The sequence below is a fragment of the Gopherus evgoodei genome, chromosome 1 (genome assembly GCF_007399415.2).
Source record: "Gopherus evgoodei ecotype Sinaloan lineage chromosome 1, rGopEvg1_v1.p, whole genome shotgun sequence".
NCBI lineage: Eukaryota > Metazoa > Chordata > Testudines > Testudinidae > Gopherus > Gopherus evgoodei.
This window is the reverse complement of record NC_044322.1, coordinates 297,537,448-297,555,760: the sequence shown is the minus strand read 5'-3', so window position 1 is coordinate 297,555,760 and position 18,313 is coordinate 297,537,448. Positions and strand designations below refer to the sequence as shown.

Sequence of the window (18,313 nt, the reverse complement as noted above, 5' to 3'; positions counted from 1 at the left end):
AAACTCCATTTTCTTTGACTGTGCAATACTGTGTATCATTTGGATCAAACAATAGCACCAAAATATTTTTCGTTCATGACATTTTAAAATATATTTGTCTCACCCCTCGACCAATGAGTAAAATTGTCAAAAGTGCTTAATCCTATTTTCAAAAGTGATGTAGGTACTGAGGAACCTAACCTAAGTCTGACTATAAATTAAAGGGGGTTAGGCCTGTAAATTCCCAATTCGCTTTAAAAAATGGGATGCAGGATCCTTAGACAGTTTTGAAAATTTTATCCAAAGTCTGAAAATAGCAATCCCTACATTCCTTACTATGGGCCTGATTCTTCTCTGCCCTCTGATTTAATTTGCATCTGTCCAAAGTAGGCGAAAAATACTACTACACAAACCTGGTAGTATTATACACCCACTTTGCACAGGTGAAATAGTTAGAAGAGTTGCAAGGTATTAGAAAATCAGGCCCTTTAAATAAGGGGGCAGGAGAAGACTCCCACCATTCCTAGATGAAATGCTTCTGCGAAGCAGAAATACTTGTTTGTTGGTTCTGTAATGCCATTACTATTTTCTGTGACAGTTTGTCAAGGTCAGTAGTTGAAAGAGGAGGTTCTTTTCCACAGTAAACAGTGCAGTAATTCACAAGGCTTAGTTTTCAAGGAAAAAATAAATTTTACTACTTGTTTACACTATGGAAACAGTGCAGGCTGCTTGAAAAATAAAATCCCTGCACTCTTTTCATGAGGTTGTTTCTGTGAAGTGGACTAGTAACCTTGTCAAAAGGCCCCATCAAGAGGTGGTTCCAGTTTTCCAAACAATCAATTATGGGGCTGAGTTGCGAAGGTAAAAATAGATGCTTTGTTTGAAAGCCTAAACATGCTTAAAAGATCATGAAATCCATATGTCTTCCCATATGAAACATTTGCATCTGGATGTCTGTGTATGGAAGTGTGACTGAAGCTTTGGAAAAAGAGATGTGCTTGCTGAAATATCCATGAATAATTAAGTTATTAGTGAGCAAGGAATAGGAATTTTAATATCTGCAACACTGTTCCTTACACAGAAGTTCCAGGTAATAAGCAAAGGAATTTACCCCTCAAAAATAGAAACTTTTCCAACACAGCAAGTTCTTTTTCAGGGTTTTACATTTATTTAAATAGAGCTTTCTTTTTTTTTTAAAGACTCTCTGGCTTTCACTACCTACAAGGTTAAGAATAATTAATTTTAGTATAAGGTTGATATAAACAGAAAAGAGGCCTGTGGTGGTACTAGAACTTTTCAATTTGAAGTATGAGTTGGTTCTCCAAATCTGTTTGGAGAAAGCAAATGTGTGAGCCCAGTTCTGCCCTCAGATAATCCCAAATGTGTGCACATATATGAGGTCAGATTTGGGGTCTATATTTTTAAACACAATTATGTCCAGATGGAGGTAGGTAAATTAAGTGGTGTTTTAAGGATTAGTTCACTGTAGTTTTCATCAGATGACTGTTGCTATGTTGAATGATGCCAGTCTTGATAAAATACTGCTTGGCTACTCTTAAAATGAAACTTCACATCACGGAGATTTAAAGAGATTCTTCCATGTGTAATGCAAAAACCCAAGAGCCATCCTTTTATTTGGTTTATCTTTAGCCTAACAGATGTTGTCAAGGTTCCTTCCCCACTCTGAACTCTAGGGTACAGATGTGGGAACTCGCATGAAAGCCCCCTAAGCTTATTTCTGCCAGCTTAGGTTAAACCTGTTACGCTGCCACCACCAAGTGATTTAACAAGAAACAAGGAAAGGAGCACTTGGAGTTTCTCTTCCCCCAAAATATCCCTCCAAGCTTTACACTCCCTTTCCTGCAGAGGCTTGAGAGTAATATCCTAACCAATTGGTTACAAAGTCATCAAAGACCCAACCCCCTGGGTCTTTGAACAATGGAAAAATCGGTCAGGTTCTTAAAAGAAGGATTTTATTAAAAAGAAAATGTAAAAATCATCTCTGTAAAATCAGGATGGAAAATAACTTTACAGGATAATCAGATTGAAAGAGCCCAGAGGAACCCCCTCTAGCCTTAGTTACAACAAAACTGGGATAAACCTCCCTCTAACAAAGGTAAAATTCACAAGTTGAGGAAACAAAGATAAACTAATGCGCCTTGCCTGGCTATTACTTGCAAGTTTGAAATATGAGAGACTTGTTCTGAAAGATTTGGAGAACATGGATTGATGTCCGGTCCCTCTTAGTCCCAAGAGCGAACCCCACCAAAACAAAGAGCACAAACAAAAGCCTTCCACCCCCTAAAGATTTGAAAGTATCTTGTCCCCTTATTGGTCCTTCGGGTCAGGTGTCAGTCAGGTTACGTGAGCTTCTTAACCCTTTACAGGTAAAAGGATTTGGTGCCTCTGGCCAGGAACGATTTTATAGTATTGTATACAGGACGGTTGTTACCCTTCCCTTTATAGTTATGACAGATGTAGACTCGGATTTTTTTAATTGAGTACACTAGAATTTTCAGACAAGCAGTGGAATGAGTGCTGTTTTAATAACCACTTTCAAAGTAAGTGAATGTGGAATAGCACAGTTCAGTGAAGTACAGTATATTCAGCAGCAATAGCAAGACACAAATTTGGCTTCAGACACCCAGCATCCAATGCATCATATTTTCATTGGCTGGTTACCTCTTTTGCAGGGCTATACAGGAAAGTTAATTTAGGTTAAGGTAAATTGAGAATTTACAGTGAAATAACTATTGCTGATTAACTCCATCTAGGGACACTCTTATTCTGGAATAAGAGCATCCACAGAGAGCTAATCAGGAATAATTAGTCTGTTTTAAATTCACATGCTATTTTATACCAGATTAACTTTCATCTTTAAGCAAGCCTTTAAGTACTGGAAGGAGACCACCAGATTCAGCTCATTTATGTAACAACTACTAGTTATGCAAATGGGATGGGTAAGGAAAAATGGAAAAGAGAACACAAAACTGAAAAAAAAAGTATGTTTTAAGGCTTCAGCTGCAAAGGTGCCACATGCCCTTTCCCTGGACTGGCTATTCTTCTGCCTCTTGGCTTTGCAGTCTGTATGGACCACTAGTTAGCATTACTGAATTTTGAACTGGCTATAGTCCTTGAATGGAAATCTATGTAATCAAATACTTTCATTCAGTTGATATACTTACACTAATTTGATATGTGTGTTTTTCTGCCCTTGAAGATATGGAGAAGCATTATTTATGAATTCCAAACTTATCAGTGGAGTCACAGAATTCCTTAATACTGAAGAAGAACTAAATGAGGTAAATCTTACATGCATCTCAGTGCTTTAACTTGTTTTTGTCTTAATTTTTTTTAACCTTTTAAATCTGGGGGTCTTAACCCTTTAAATCTTGCAGTAGCACCAAGATAAAAGCAGATACACAGATCGTAGGGGCTGAAAAATCTTTCTGCTCTATGGGAACTGACAGTGGCTTAGGGAAGTTATGAGTTACTTTGGGATTGTCTCACTCAGTATGACCAGACACTGCAGGACTAGGTCTTAATGCTGAAGCCACCACTGTGCGTTCCTGTTCTATTGCTCTCCCTACAGTCTGTGGCTGTGGAACCAAGCATGTGACTTTAAACTGGGATTTTTAGCATTTCTGAAATATTATAGGACTATAAGCTTATATGTGAACTATTTCTCAGTTCTCTGATTTGGGACAGATGATCATGGCTCAGATTCTGCATTAGGACTAGAACAGTATTGTTGCAGGGGGTGCAACAGTTGGGGTTCGTTTGCCCGGTGTGCGTATCCCCAATGAACACACCGGAGTGGAGAAGCAAGCATCTTTATTTGAGTCAAATAAGGTGCAAGGAGATATAAAATCTCACATCATGCACACATCACTACCCTTTTCCCCAGCTTATATACCCCACTTGTTTACACAGATGCTTACAGGTGCCATAATTCATCATTTACAATTCATTAAGTACCGGATACTTTAATTAAACTATATCCTTTACCCATACTACAGAGCCTCCTCTTTGCTCGATTACATTTTATACCATAAACAAAAGAACAAAAGAAAATGATAAATGATTGCATGTACTTTTGCATGTACTTAAAGGAACATATTGATTAATCTAAGGGGTACTTCGAGGGCAATGGCAGGCCTGAGAATATAAACTTTTAACCCCACGCCATATTATCAATTATTCGTGGCCTGGCCCCCCCCAACAATCCCCCCTTTGAGAATACTCAAAGGCCTTTCGTTGAGTTTTCTCATATTCATTACTTAAAACAAGGTTAAAGGGCAGGCCACCCGATGTTGGTAGTGAGACTGCCCTAAGGGGGTACATTTCTGTTGGCAAACGGAGGACAGACAGACAACTTTTACAACAAGGCACTCCTAACTGCACACCGCAGCAGAAGAGCAAACCGATCACTATTACTACTAGCAGGGAGGTAAAGATGCTTTTAAGCCACTCAAACCAGTTACCAAAACCCCAAGAGCCCCACCAATCATTGTCACTATTTTGCGTTATATGAGTGACAAGGTCACGCAACTTAGCTAGTCTATTTTCAATACTTTGACTGTGATCAGAAAGGTTAAAGCAACAGAAACCCTTAAATTCCTCACACCCATGATTATGCCTTAAGAGGAGGTAGTCTATTGCAGCGCGATTTTGGAGTACCCCTTCTCGGACCCCTGTGAGCTCCGAGGCCAAGTCAGAGATTAAAGTGGAAGTTAGATTAATGGACATGGCAAGGGCACAGGCTACTTTTGCAAGCTGGAGCTCTGCATCTAAGGCCAGGCCTGGGACTCCGACCAATGAAGTAGCGAGGGCTATAGCCTGAGATTTAGACACCAGGTTTACCTTAGAATCACAGGTTTCATCCAGGGGCAGGCCACGCCGAGTTCTCTGGACTCGGGTAGGCCCAGGTGTCTTTAAAACTAGAGCATGACCAGGGACAACCCCCATGGTTAATCGTCCAAGAGAACAAGGGCCTCCCGAACTGTTAGCTGGAACATAAGTGAATGCAGTTAGTCCGCAGAGCAAAAACCACCCACGAGGAAGGTATAAGTGTGCATTAAAATAAGAAGTCGGGGTTGGGGAAACAGAGCAGTTCATCTCATGGTTGGTTAAATTAGTATCAACCTTCCGTGCCCCTACAATAGTGAAACAGGAAGTAGCATTTGAGGACACGGCCATTAGCCTAATCTGAAGACGATGCTGATTTGTATAAGGCTTAGGATTTGAGACAGAGCCAAACCTAGCCAGCTGCTGGGCATTCAACTTCATCTTATAAGCAGCAAGTTCAGTATAGTTGTGAATATCTTGCAAGGGCATAGCTACTCCCACAAAACAAGTAGTAAATACAGACCCTAAAGTGTAACCGCTCCCTACACAAAAGTGGGAAGAATTAGAGGCTGTGGCAGCTAAAAGAGCCCACCAGTTATTTTCTGGGGAGCGGAAAGATAAAGGGGCCAGCTGTCCAGAAACAGTAAACACCCATACAAGTATTAAAAACATGGCCAAATTAAAGTGATCTGCGTTTAAACAATAACTTAAGTCCCAAATCTTTCGATGCTCCGGTCCCAGTAGGCTGAACCGTCCACTGCTCGGGATCTGGATTCTGCGCTGGAGGTACAGCTTTTAATCGGGAGTAGTGAATCCAGCTCTTGTGTCCCTCTACTTTCGCTGCCGTGTGAGAAACCAGTAAGACGAGATAGGGTCCTTTCCACTTCTCCTGGAGCGGTTCGTCCTTTCAGGTCCGGACAAGGACGAAGTCACCAGGCTGTAGGGAATGAACAGGTGCATCCAAAGGGAGTGGCTGAGAGTCCCTCACATACCTGTGAAGGGAACATAGAACAGCAGACAGAGAACACATATATTGAGACAAATATCCACACCCGACCTCCCATTCCCCTAGTAGGATCGGGGTACCATTCATAGGCCATGCCCTTCCAAACATAATTTCGAAGGGACTTAAACCAGTTCTACCCTTAGGAAGAGCCTAATGCGGAGTAAAACCAAAGGTAGGGCATCGGGCCACTTTAAAGACGCTTCCTGACATATTTTGGCTAGGTGCCTTTTGAGTGTCTGATTAGTGCGTTCTACCACTCCACTGGCCTGTGGCCTCCAAGGAGTGTGAAGTTTCCAGTTGAGCTGGAGGATATCCGAGACATTCTGGACAATTTTTGAGGTGAAGTGTGTTCCTTGGTCAGACTCCATCCATCGAGGCAGGCCAAATCTAGGAAAAATTTCTTTAACAAGTGTAAGAGCCACAGTCTTAGCGGTGTTATTTCGGCAAGGAAAGGCTTCAGGCCACCCACTGAAGCGATCCACCAGAACGAGGAGGTATCTATACCCCTGGGCTCGAGGGAGTTCAGTGAAATCAATTTGCCACACCAGTCCGGGGCCCGGAGTAGGTTCTAGGGTAGCTGGTATAACTGGATTCCCTGGTCGAGGATTATTTTTCTGGCAAGTAAGGCACTCCGCTGATATCTGGGACGCTAGGGGCCGAAGTCCTGAGGTGATGAAATACTTTTGTATAAGCTGGGTTAAAGCTTCCCTGCCTGCATGAGAGGTCTGGTGTAGCTTTTGTAATACTGGTCGCATCATACACCTTGGTAACAGGACCTTTCCCTCCGTGGAATGGAGCCATCTGTTTTCCTTCTGGAGCCCAAGAGATTCAGCCCATTCTAACTCCTCACTCGTATACTGTGGGGTAGGGAGGTCCCCTAACGATGGAATCAAGGCGTGTAAATAGACACCCTCGGCTAGTCCCGGTTCTAAAGTGGCAACTCGCTTGGCTTCTCTATCCGCCCTGGCATTGCCTCGATTAACACTGTGGTCCTCCTTTTGGTGAGCCCTGCAGTGCATCACTGTGACCTCTAAGGGGAGTTGTACGGCCTCCAAAAGCTGAAGAATTTGTAACCCGTGCTTGACCAGGGAGCCTTGAGCCGTCAATAATCCCCTTTGTTTCCATAAACCTGCGTGGGCATGTAATACACCAAAAGCATATTTAGAGTCTGTGAAGATATTAACCCTTTTCCCTTTAGACAATTCAAGCGCACCAGTTAAAGCCACTATTTCGGCTAGCTGGGCTGAGGTCCCGGGGGGCAGGCTTTTTGCCTCCACAGTTTCATGGAGAGACACCACAGCATAGCCCGCCCTTCTAAGTCCATTCACAACAGTGCTACTGCCATCCGTGTACCACTCATAGTCTGCATTAGGAAGAGGTTGATCTTTTAAATCCTGACGACTGGAATACTGGGCATCTATAACTTCCAAACAGTCATGCTCTTGGCCCTCTGTTTCTGGCAGCAAGGTAGCTGGGTTAAGGGAGGGGCAAGCCTGCAGAGTAACCTCGGGGTTCTCTAAGAGCTTAGCCTGATACCGGGCTACCCGAGCTTGGGTGAGCCAGAGACCCCCGCTTTGTGTCCAGTAAGGCTTGGACCATATGTGGAGTGTATACTTGAACAGCCCCCCCCAAAGTCAGTTTTTCTGCTTCCTCTAACACCAGAGCTGTAGCTGCAACTGCCTGTAGGCATGCCAGCCACCCCTTAGCAACCTGATCCAATTGTTTGGAGAAATAAGCCACTGGGCGTTTCCAAGAGCCCAATAACTGTGTAAGTAGTCCCAGGGCCACCCCTTTTCTTTCATGTACATACAATTGAAAGGGCTTAGAGAGATCGGGCAGACCCAGAGCTGGGGCTTCCATCAATTTTCTTTTTATTAAGGTAAAGGCATTATTTGCCTCTGTTGTCCAGTAAAATGGTTCCTGATCGGTCCCTTTAACACATTCATACAGTGGCTTAGCTAGTAGTCCGAACTCTGGGATCCATATGCTGCAAAATCCTGCCATTCCCAGGAATGCTCTGAGCTGCTTGCGATTCCGGGGAGTAGAAACTCGACAGATAGCTTCAAGCCTCCCCCTTGAAAGCTGACGTTCCCCCTGTCTGATCTGGAAGCCTAGGTAACGTACTTCGGGGAGGGCAATTTGGGCTTTATTTCTTGACACGCGATACCCCAGCAGCCCGAGAAAGTTTAAAAGACTTACGGTTGCCTGGAGACATACTTCTAGTCCCACTGCTGCGATTAATAAATCATCAACGTACTGTAGGAGAAGGACTTTGTTCTCATTTTCCCATCCTTCCAAGTCCCGGGATAAAGCTTGACCAAAAAGAGTGGGGGAGTTCTTAAATCCTTGTGCTAGCACCGTCCAACACAGTTGCCTTTTATTCCTGTTTGCGTCTTCCCATTCGAAGGAGAAAATTTCCTGGGACTGTGTGTCCACCGGGATCGTGAAAAAGGCATCCTTTAAATCAAGAACTGAGAAATATGAATACTGTCCCCCCACAGAGACTAGCAGGGTATATGGGTTGGGCACCAGGGGGTGTAAAGTCTTAACCTGCTCGTTGACGACTCTTAAATCCTGCACCAACCGATAACTGCCATCAGGTTTCTGGACTGGTAAGATAGGGGTATTCCAAGCCAAGTGACACTCCCGTAATACCCCGCACTGCAGGAATTTATCTATGATTTTCTGTAGTTCCTCCCTGGCCTCCTTCTTGATGGGGTACTGCTTAATCCGAATTGGCCCCTTTCCTGGCAAGAGCTGCACTGTTATGGGGCTTAAATGAGCGGCTTTTCCTGGGGTCCCCGAAGCCCAAACCAAAGGGTATACCTGGCCTTCCCATTCCTCCCATTCTGGGGCGCAAGTAATTGTAGATTCAGATTCAGGTTCCAAAACCATAACCCAGGCATTTTCAGGAGGTAGAGTGAGAACAATTTCATCCTGAGAGAAGTGCAGCGTAGCTCCTAACCTACATAGGAGGTCCCGTCCCAGCAATGGAGTGGGACAGTTAGGGAAATAAACAAGCCGGTGTGTAATAGCCTTCTCCCCCAGAGCACATTCAGCAGGGGCATAAACTGAGCACGAAGCTGCTTTTCCAACTGCCCTGGTTACCAGCAGAGAGCTTTCTATGGGCAAGGGGAGGGGCTGGTTTACAGCGGTTCGGGCTGCTCCTGAATCTACCAAAAAGTCCAGTTCAGTGCTTCCTACCCTCATTTTTACTCGGGGCTCCGGGGGTAGGATAATCCGTTTCCCCTGACCCCCCTAATTTGTCAGAGTCCCTGCTGTCATCTGGGGGATACATTCCCGGTTTGGACACTCATTCTTCCAATGTCCTTCCTGCCGGCAGAGTGCACATTGCTCTCGACCCAGCCGTCTTTCTTGGAAACCAGGGCACCCTCGACCTCAACCCCTATATCCACGGCCCCTTCCACCCACAAGGGGCCGCCCTCAGCCAGCCTGAACTGCCGTGACCATCATTTTTACCTGCCTCTTCTCCTTCTCTACATCCCGAAGACTGTAAGCCTTGTTAGCTGTTTCCAGGATCTGAGCCATAGTCATTCCCATGAGATCTTCCTTCTTTTGTAATTTTCTTTTAATATCTGGGGCGGCCCGACTGGTAAAAATACCCTTTATGACTGCCTCAATCTCCGGACTCTCAGGGTTGGCTGTTGTATGCTGTCTAATTGCGTCCCGGATACGCTGTAGAAAGGCTACCGGACTCTCCTTTGGCTCCTGTACTATCTCATAAGGCTTTGCCCAATTGTTATGGCGAACTGCCGAGTGACGTAGGCCAAACAGCAACAGTTCTTTGTAATTAGTTAAAGGGCCCATACCTTCAAGCTTATTAGGGTTCCACTGGGGGTCAGTAAAAGGGACCTGATCTTTTGCCTCCTTATAGGTAGCCGGATCCTGTTCATGTCTCCTTTCTGCCTCTGCCCGTGCCTTAGCTAAAACTTGGTTCCGCTCTACTTCCGAGAGGAGTGTTCGCAGAAGTACCTGGCAGTCATCCCAGTCAGGTTTATGACTAACCAGACAACCTTCAAAAACTGAAATGAATCGGGAGGGGTTGGTAGAGAATTCCCCTGCCTGTGCTTTAAAAGCCGCTAAATCCACAGGGTTAAAAGGAACATGAGAATACACCTGCATAGTGGTTGCCTCCTGAGTACCCGTAGCATTGCGAGTGATTTGCGTTTCAGTAATTAAAGGGTACAAACCTGTGGAGGGCTCAATTGGCGGGGCTGTGGGGACTTTGTCACCATACGGTGGGGGTGCTGTGGCCGAATGGGACCCCGCTCCTGCTATTACAGTGGAGTTTGGAACGTTTTCACAACTCTTTCCTAAGCCTGTTGGAATCAAATTACACTGCTTCAAAATATCCGTTCTGTTCCATAATGACATAAATATCTGACCATACATATGCTCATTCCATTTATTAGTTCGTTGACAAAATAAAAGAAGTTGTAGGATCTTATTATAATTAATCGAACCCTCCGGTGGCCACCGTTCCTGGTCTTCTAGCTGATATTGAGGCCAGTCTATTGTACAATACCTTTTTAGTTTACCCTTACTTAGCGGATCCGTTTCACAGATTTTCCAATTAACCAGAATACATTCTAGAGGCGTGCACGCTGCCTTATCCCGTGACTGTCCCTGTCCCATTCCTTACTGGGAGACCCTGGGCATCCCCAGGTCTTACCAGGTGACAGATTAAACCTTTTAACTTGTAAACTTGTATCCTACCTGATCCCCGAGACCGGTTCTTCACCGTCACTCAGGACCAAAACTTCTCCACTTTCTGGGGCGTTGCACCGTTGTGCCTCCCGGGGTCGGCTGTACCAGACTTTGCTGAGGCCCCCGGTGAAAACACCGGTGCGCGCTGGGCATCAGTGATTGTCTCAGTCCGTCGGCCACTGGAGAGGGCCCGGGCAAGGCTAATTTTTAGCCTTTGACCTCCTGGCTGGCTCGCCAAAGCTGTTGCAGGGGGTGCAACAGTTGGGGTTCATTTGCCCGGTGTGCGTATCCCCAATGAACACACCGGAGTGGAGAAGCAAGTATCTTTATTTGAGTCAAATAAGGTGCAAGGAGATATAAAATCTCAGATCATGCACACATCACTACCCTTTTCCCCAGCTTATATACCCCACTTGTTTATACAGATGCTTACAGGTGCCATAATTCATCATTTACAATTCATTAAGTACCGGATCCTTTAATTAAACTATATCCTTTACCCACACTACAGAGCCCCCTCTTTGCTCGATTACATTTTATACCATAAACAAAAGAACAAAAGAAAATGATAAATGATTGCATGTACTTTTGCTAGCTTTAAAGGAACATATTGATTAATCTAAGGGGTACTTCGAGGGCAATGGCAGGCCTGAGAATATAAACTTTTAACCCCACGCCATATTATCAATTATTCGGGGCCTGGCCCCCCCCAACAGTATTGCAGTACTTGGTGGGTTGTGCTGCTAGAGGTGCCATCCATTGGTCAGGATGTTAAACACTGGCCTCTTGTATCCCTCTTAGGTAGATGCTATAGAGAAAGTTAAAAGCTCCATGTTGTGTGATAAGAGTAGCGGACAGTGTCAGTGTTCTGTCTCCTGTTCCTTCACCATCAATACTTCAAGTATTTGGGGGGATAGCTGTTAACCGTGGCATTCTGGCCAGGTTCTACTTCAGTTATTATATATGTCCTGCCTAGATTAGCCCAATCTTTCAATTTAATGTATCCTTCATCTGCCAGTCTGAGGTTGTGTGGTTGTTTTGTGGGGAGCTTAGCAGCTGCCATGTATCATGGATTAAATGAGTCGTACACAATGAAGTCATGGCTAACCAAAGGCTGGTTACAGCCTTCATGGCTATGCTGTACTCTTCTGTGCACTCCAGTTTTGGCAAACTCAGAACTCAAGGAATAGCCCCAGCTGACTTCCCCAAGGCCATCCGTTTGGGAGTGATATACCAGCCTGTTGTCAATATCGAGACAGCATGCAAGGGCATGCTGCACTCTGGGTTCTCACTTCCATAACATTGGTAGGCTGCTCCATTTCCCCTGAGACAAGCTGGCCATGAAATTATATCAGTAAAAAAGAGGACAAATATAGGATCCACTCCTAAAAGATGCAGAGCACCTCCTCTGAGGTGTTAAGCACCCTCCGTAAGTTCTGTTAATGCTAGTGGGAACTGAAGTTGTTGAGCCCCTCAGGATCAGACCCTTTAGCTTTAAACAAATGCATACAATTCTGTAGTCTAAGGTCAAATTTCAATAAATGCACGGAATTTAACCTCACCGGGAGAGAAACTTTTGCCAACTATTAACACCCTCGCCTAAAAATCAACAATTTGACATATGAGGTTACCACCAACATGCAGAGCAGGTCACCCTACCACATCTTTGTCTAAATCTAATATTAATCCAAAGAGAATCAGTGCCATTACCAAAGCAACTGCAATTCTGATGCCACATCTACTGTAACACAAATCTGACTGTTATACAAGTCAGAGCTAATACCCTTTCTGTTTGCTGACCAAAGCCAAAGTTTCCCTGTAACAGAATCTTTTTCAGTAGTCCAAAATCTGAGAATAATTAGCAACATACTGCTCTTGATAGGTTCTTCACACTGTAGCTATGGTCAGTAACTTCTTAAATTGATCCACTCTTCTCCAAACAATCAATCTATACAGCAGTAACATAAGTAGTTCTGCAAGGCTAAGTTAAACATCCATTATAATGTTTAATTAAATCAACCCTCTTTAGAGGCAGCAGGGCTGTTTCAGTTTGACTTTTGCTTATAAAGCTGAACTGGGAGCATTTCCAACACTCTCAATTTAGTTTCTTAAGTAGGAGTAAAACTTCAAAGCAGACCAGCTGTCTGCAAAGTGTAGCAGCTGGGCTACAAGAGAGAACGAGGAGATGATATTAATGTGATCCAGCATTGACATGTCAATCTCTTACAGTGCAATTTGAAGCAAGCACATCACACCTAATTGACACAGTCTGCTGTCTTATTGCATTTTGCAGTAAATCTCTCTACATGATCTTACATTTACTTCAGCAGTGATCGTAGAGTTTTATCCTAAATATCTGACTTGTTTACATGCATTGAAAAGACTTCTTCACTTCAGTTCAATTTTAATTGTTGGTTTTAAATTATATTTCCAGCTGAAGAATTTTATAAAGAGCTACAAAGAAGGATCTGCCTCCTCTTTCTCTCGAGCTGTGGAAACAGTGGAAGCCAATGTACGGTGGCAAATGCTTTATAAAGAAGAACTATTCCAGTGGCTAAGAAAATCCCTGAAACACTAATCTCTGTTTTTAACTATCCATTTAATGGGAAGTTGTGGAAGAGGAGGTGCAATACGTGAAAATCTGAGAGCGTTTGACATTGAAATGAAGACAAGATCAGAATTGCAGGGAGTTTTCTTGCACTGGGCTCTTATTAAAACTGTAAAGGAACTCTTGCCAGAAGAGGTGGTCATGACTGCTTGTGAAATCCAGTCCTCAGTGTACATGACCAAACCTGATATTAAGTGGTGCATGTAAATGTTACCGTCAGTTTGAAAAAACTTTAAAGAGTATTTTGTGCATGGTTGTATGGTCCCTGCCTGTATTCCAGCATGCGTACTTATAATGACCAAGTTTTGTATGTGAATTCCTGTTACATCAAAGATGGGCATTATGCAAAAGCACAAAGACTATCTATGACAATCAGTGTTGCAATGAACAGAAGTAATGGAAAAAAGGAGAGGAAAGATTGAAGGGCTCCAAACACAGGGGCGCATGAGGTGTAAAGTCATCCTTACATGATAGATGCCAATCATTTCAGCACTCAGATTGTCTCTTAATGATTATAGGGATGCCAACTCATTTTTGAGTTGCCAGTTGTTATATATGCAGTCTCCCCATTTCCGTATTTAAATAAAGTGTACATACATTGAGAGACACCACTCACCTAGTACACTGTAATTTCATAAGCTAATTATATTCACTGCTGATCAGTGAAAAAAAATTTTTTAAAGCTCTAATCATAAATGTATACAATGTTTATGATGAGAACTTTGCATAGCTGCTTGGACAAAATCCATAAACCACCTCCTCTGGGTGATTTTATGAGGCAGTGGTATTCTGGATGTGCTACTCAATCTGTGTAGTAATTACGCAGCTGCTAATGCACAACTATCATAAATACTCATCAAATTCAAATGGATATAGGCAAAAGTGGAGAATAACCTGGATCCATGAACACAAAATTAACCAATAAAGCTATCTTGCACGTGGAAGGCCAGCCTCTGTGATGATCTAGTATAAAAGACAAATAACCTAGATACTCCATGATTGTGTCAGCATTTGAGTGATATTTTCACTCAGATATGCTCTTATCATTTTTGCCAACTCTTTTTTTAATGTTAAATATGGATATATATTTGTAATGGCTACTGCTAAGAAAACTCTTCTACTTCTATTTCCCTTTTCCTGTGATTCACATAAAGTATTCCAGAATTCTAAACATGAATGAGTTTTTTTTCCTCCCAATCCTACAATTTACTGAATTTGCTAGTGTTTAATGACATTCTGCACCATTGGTGGCATCTATTGGGAATGAAAACTGATGTTCTCATCTTAGGCCCAAAAAGTCTCCCATGCTGTGCAGCATGGAGAAGAGCAGAACCACAGAAAGCTCACAGGAAGTGGGTTGTGGTAGTTCAGAGGTGGGGATAGACATAGTATTTCTGCCCCTGCCATTTAACTGTTTCTGGCCCTTCTGCAACATGAGAGGTCAGCTCTGTACAGCTCGGGAAATGTGGCCACCCAACGTCAGGAACACTTTACACAGCAGTTCAGCTCACAAAATGCAGCATAGCAGTAGTAACTCATCCTCAACCAGTTTTTCACAGATGGGTCACAAGTGGGCACTGTGCGAGGAACCAGCCAATATCAGCATATTGAACTGGCAGACTGGAGTCCCTTCAGTGGTGTAAGGGGAGAAGAGATTCTCTAATATAGCCTCTTGTTCCTGTGGAACTCTGGTCCTCAAGAGCTGATAGCCACATTCCCTGAGTATCCTTCTCTACTACTAACTGTACTAACATGAGTTAATGCAGCAGAACAGCACCAGCCCAAGAGCAACAGATCTCTACCCTCTCCTGTGTCAAGTGTGACCTTACAAAAGAAGAGGGAGTCCTCTGCTCCTGATAAGCCCTATACATTTTGTGTTGAAGTATTAACGAGTTTCTGCTTTCCTCCCAGAGACGTTTTCATGTCTGTAGAGTGAAATACTCTGTATGTATCTTTTACCTACCTCACAGGGATGTTGTGAGGCATACTTAATGTTAGTCTAGCACTTCAGTATCCTCTGAGGGAAGGCACTTAAAAGTGCAAAGACTTGTTCTGTAGTTGGCCAGACTGCCTCAACACCAATATGTAGCTGCACTTTTAAAATTTGATGACAAAATACCATGTAGCTCTGTCATATCAAAACAAAGCCAGAATATGCATACCAGAACCCTTGGCAAGTCCCCTCAAACCTTTGCTGGTCAAAGAAACTAGAGGAAGTTAAATGCTTAAACATGGGCTTGGAAATTTCAGTAAAAAGATGTCCTTTTTTTGTTGTGCACAATGATCTGAATAGCTCAGATTGCATTCTGCCATCTCATTGTTCACTTGGTTGTCACTACAATTTGAACATGGGACACATGTAGAAGTTTCTGACCTTTCCAATGATAATGGGCTAATATAAAGAACAACCTGACACATTACAAAGTAGTGATTTGTTTTTAGTCTTGAATTCCAGAGTGCAGAGCAGTTTTCATATTGCTTTTTTGGAAATAGAATTCTAATGGTTTTTAGTCTTTTCTAGTAAGTTACACTAATGCTGGGTGCAAGTCTAACATTTTAGTTGCTGTATTTAATATTTTAGTGGTATTGAGAGACTGGTCTACCACAAATATCAAGCCCTAGCTATTTATACTGTACCTCCCAATTGTTGTATTGCTTATAATTATTGTATTATAGTGATTTCATATTACTGCTAGAGTTAAGGTTGAGTTGGCCCTTTCCATTATAAATCCCTAATGTTTATTTTTTTAATATTTTGTATTTTGCTGTTTTGCATTGAATCAGGCTTAAATTTAAATGGCTTAAATCAAATAAAACTATAGCTGTTTTCTACAGTACTCAGAAACCCTGCATCTACGTATGTCTTCAGATTCTTTTCTTTATAAGTTCCAGACAGTGATGTATTAAAGAGCAGCTGATACCTCATGGAAAGCCTTACAAACATTCTTCTTAGGAAAAAAAACTGTTTATCTCGTTAATTTTTCTCCTTTGTTCCCCTGTCCATAACTAGAGATGGGTCTTAGCTCCAAAATTTGGACTGTGATCCAGATTTTGAACATTCTAAACGTCAATGCATGTTTTTTGTTTGTTTCATTCAAATACAGGTTTTTTTGTTTGGTCCATTGTAGCGAGAAGGAATAAACTGCAACATTTGGAATTATAATGCAGTTTGGGTTCTGAACTCCCCCAAAGCACCAGGGGTGTTTTGATATTGCAATTTAGGCCCACCTCTACCCTTAACATTTGTATGAACTCAGAATCATGATCTTTATTCCTCTTCTATAGCCAGTGTTTATTCCTTGCTGGATAATATAGGGGAAAATCGACAGTAGACACAAATAGTTGCAACTCCATGGTAATACGTTAATTTATTGTATTTGTATAATACCCTCAGGCAGAAAATCTGATGGTTCCTTGATGCCAGTAGAGTTAACCCAACTTAGTAGTGAATTTGGCCCATAATAGTTGGTGGTATCATAACATAGCTGCTAATGATGACTAGACTAGAATTATATGAATATTTTTTTTCTTAGACCAAGTTTTACCTGTGTTGGATACATGTGAGCATTAGCATTGTATGATATAATATTTAATTAACTAGAGCCAGGTACACCTGAAACCTTGTGATCCTTTCAGTGCTACGGTATGAATTCTAATCCTATAACGGAGGTTGAAGGTGGATTTTATGTAGTTTTGGGGTTGTGAGTATTTCACAAAGTTCTAAATGTCACACAGAGTTGTGACCTCCATTGGTGCTGATAAACTTTTTCACAGCAAAGATCCCGATTCATCCAATTAACTCTTTAGTAATAAAGAATAAAAGAGAAATAACTATATAGACATATTTACTAAATCTATCGTATAAATGAGTCCTACAGACAAGTTTCCCATAAGGTGTCAGCAGCTCTATTTATCTTTCGTAGACTATTGCAGGTAGGAAAAGCAACATTTTCAAACATGGGTGCCAATATTTTAAACACTTTAAATAAAAGGGGCTTTATTTTTCAGACCTGCTGATCACTAACTATTCCCACTGAAATCAAAATGTGGTGAGCAGAGCTCATCGAAAAATTCAAGATTTTCCATGAGAGAATAGGGACACATTTTTCAGAATTGGTTTTCAACCACCTCTAGTGGCGAATGCTCAGCATATCTCAGTATTGGCCCAGACTATTGGTTATGGCCACACATCTCACAGTGCAAGTTATGAGCATGAGGAAGTATAGGGAGTGTTCTCCTGAGCTGGTTGGACACCAGGACATTCTCCCAGCATTAAGTTAGAGCAGCCTGAGGGCTGATTTAACTTCCATCTACTGCCAATAGCCCTAAAGGCCAGTAAGCAATTGATAATCATCAGGATGCAAGGAAGCTTCAGCCAAGCTCTTTACACTGTCAACAAGGAGGAGGTTGTCATAAGAACCCCTATGCCAGTTGCATATCACTGAATGATCTTAAATGAAAATGAGGGCTGGACAAATTCAGATTGGAAATACAATGTAAATGTTCTAATCAGCCATTGGAACAATTTGCCAGAGGTTGCCATCACTGGCAATTTTTAAATCAAGATTGGGTGTTTTTCTAAAAGATGTCCTATAGGAATTATTTTGGGGAGGTTCTATGGCCTGTGTTATACAGAAGGTCAGACTAGATGAGCACAATGGTCCCTTCTGGCCTGGGAAGCTATGAATCTGTGATCTTCCTGGGACTTTACATACCATATCTGTTGGTGTGCTTGCACCACTAGGAATAATCTGGACCATTTGTTGTAGACATCTAAGGTGGAAAACATTGACCAAAATCTTTGAAAAGGCTTAAACTTCTTTAATGTCTGTTCTTTAAAACTCATTTGAAACAGGTAACATATTTTGAATTTTAAAATACCTGCAAAGAGCCATATAGTACTTTTTTTTTTCAATTTATTTTTTTAAATGTTGAAAATTCACTGTTCAATTTCAGGGGACTTTTTCTAACAAAGACCTTGGAATGTTGCCACTTCAGATGTATGGAAATAAAAGTGCATTGTAATGTCAGAGTGCAAGGAAGCTATGTCAGTGCAAGTTCATGGATCTTTTATTAGGAGTTTAACATGTTGGCAAAATTGCAGTTTGTCGGTGCAAGTCTGTATTATGCCAGTGTCAATGTGG

General features: G+C 42.3%; 1 protein-coding gene across 1 annotated transcript in view; it reads left to right on the top strand.

Moving 5' to 3' along the window:
* The window catches only part of TRHDE (thyrotropin releasing hormone degrading enzyme), a 330,847-nt gene extending 313,109 nt beyond the window's left edge, over positions 1 to 17,738 (top strand). Inside the window, 2 exon segments of the mRNA XM_030548722.1 lie at positions 3,200 to 3,281; positions 12,996 to 17,738. Coding sequence (XP_030404582.1) covers positions 3,200 to 3,281; positions 12,996 to 13,139 — 226 coding nt within the window. The 3' untranslated portion in view covers positions 13,140 to 17,738.
* The last annotated feature ends 575 nt before the right edge of the window (positions 17,739 to 18,313 follow it).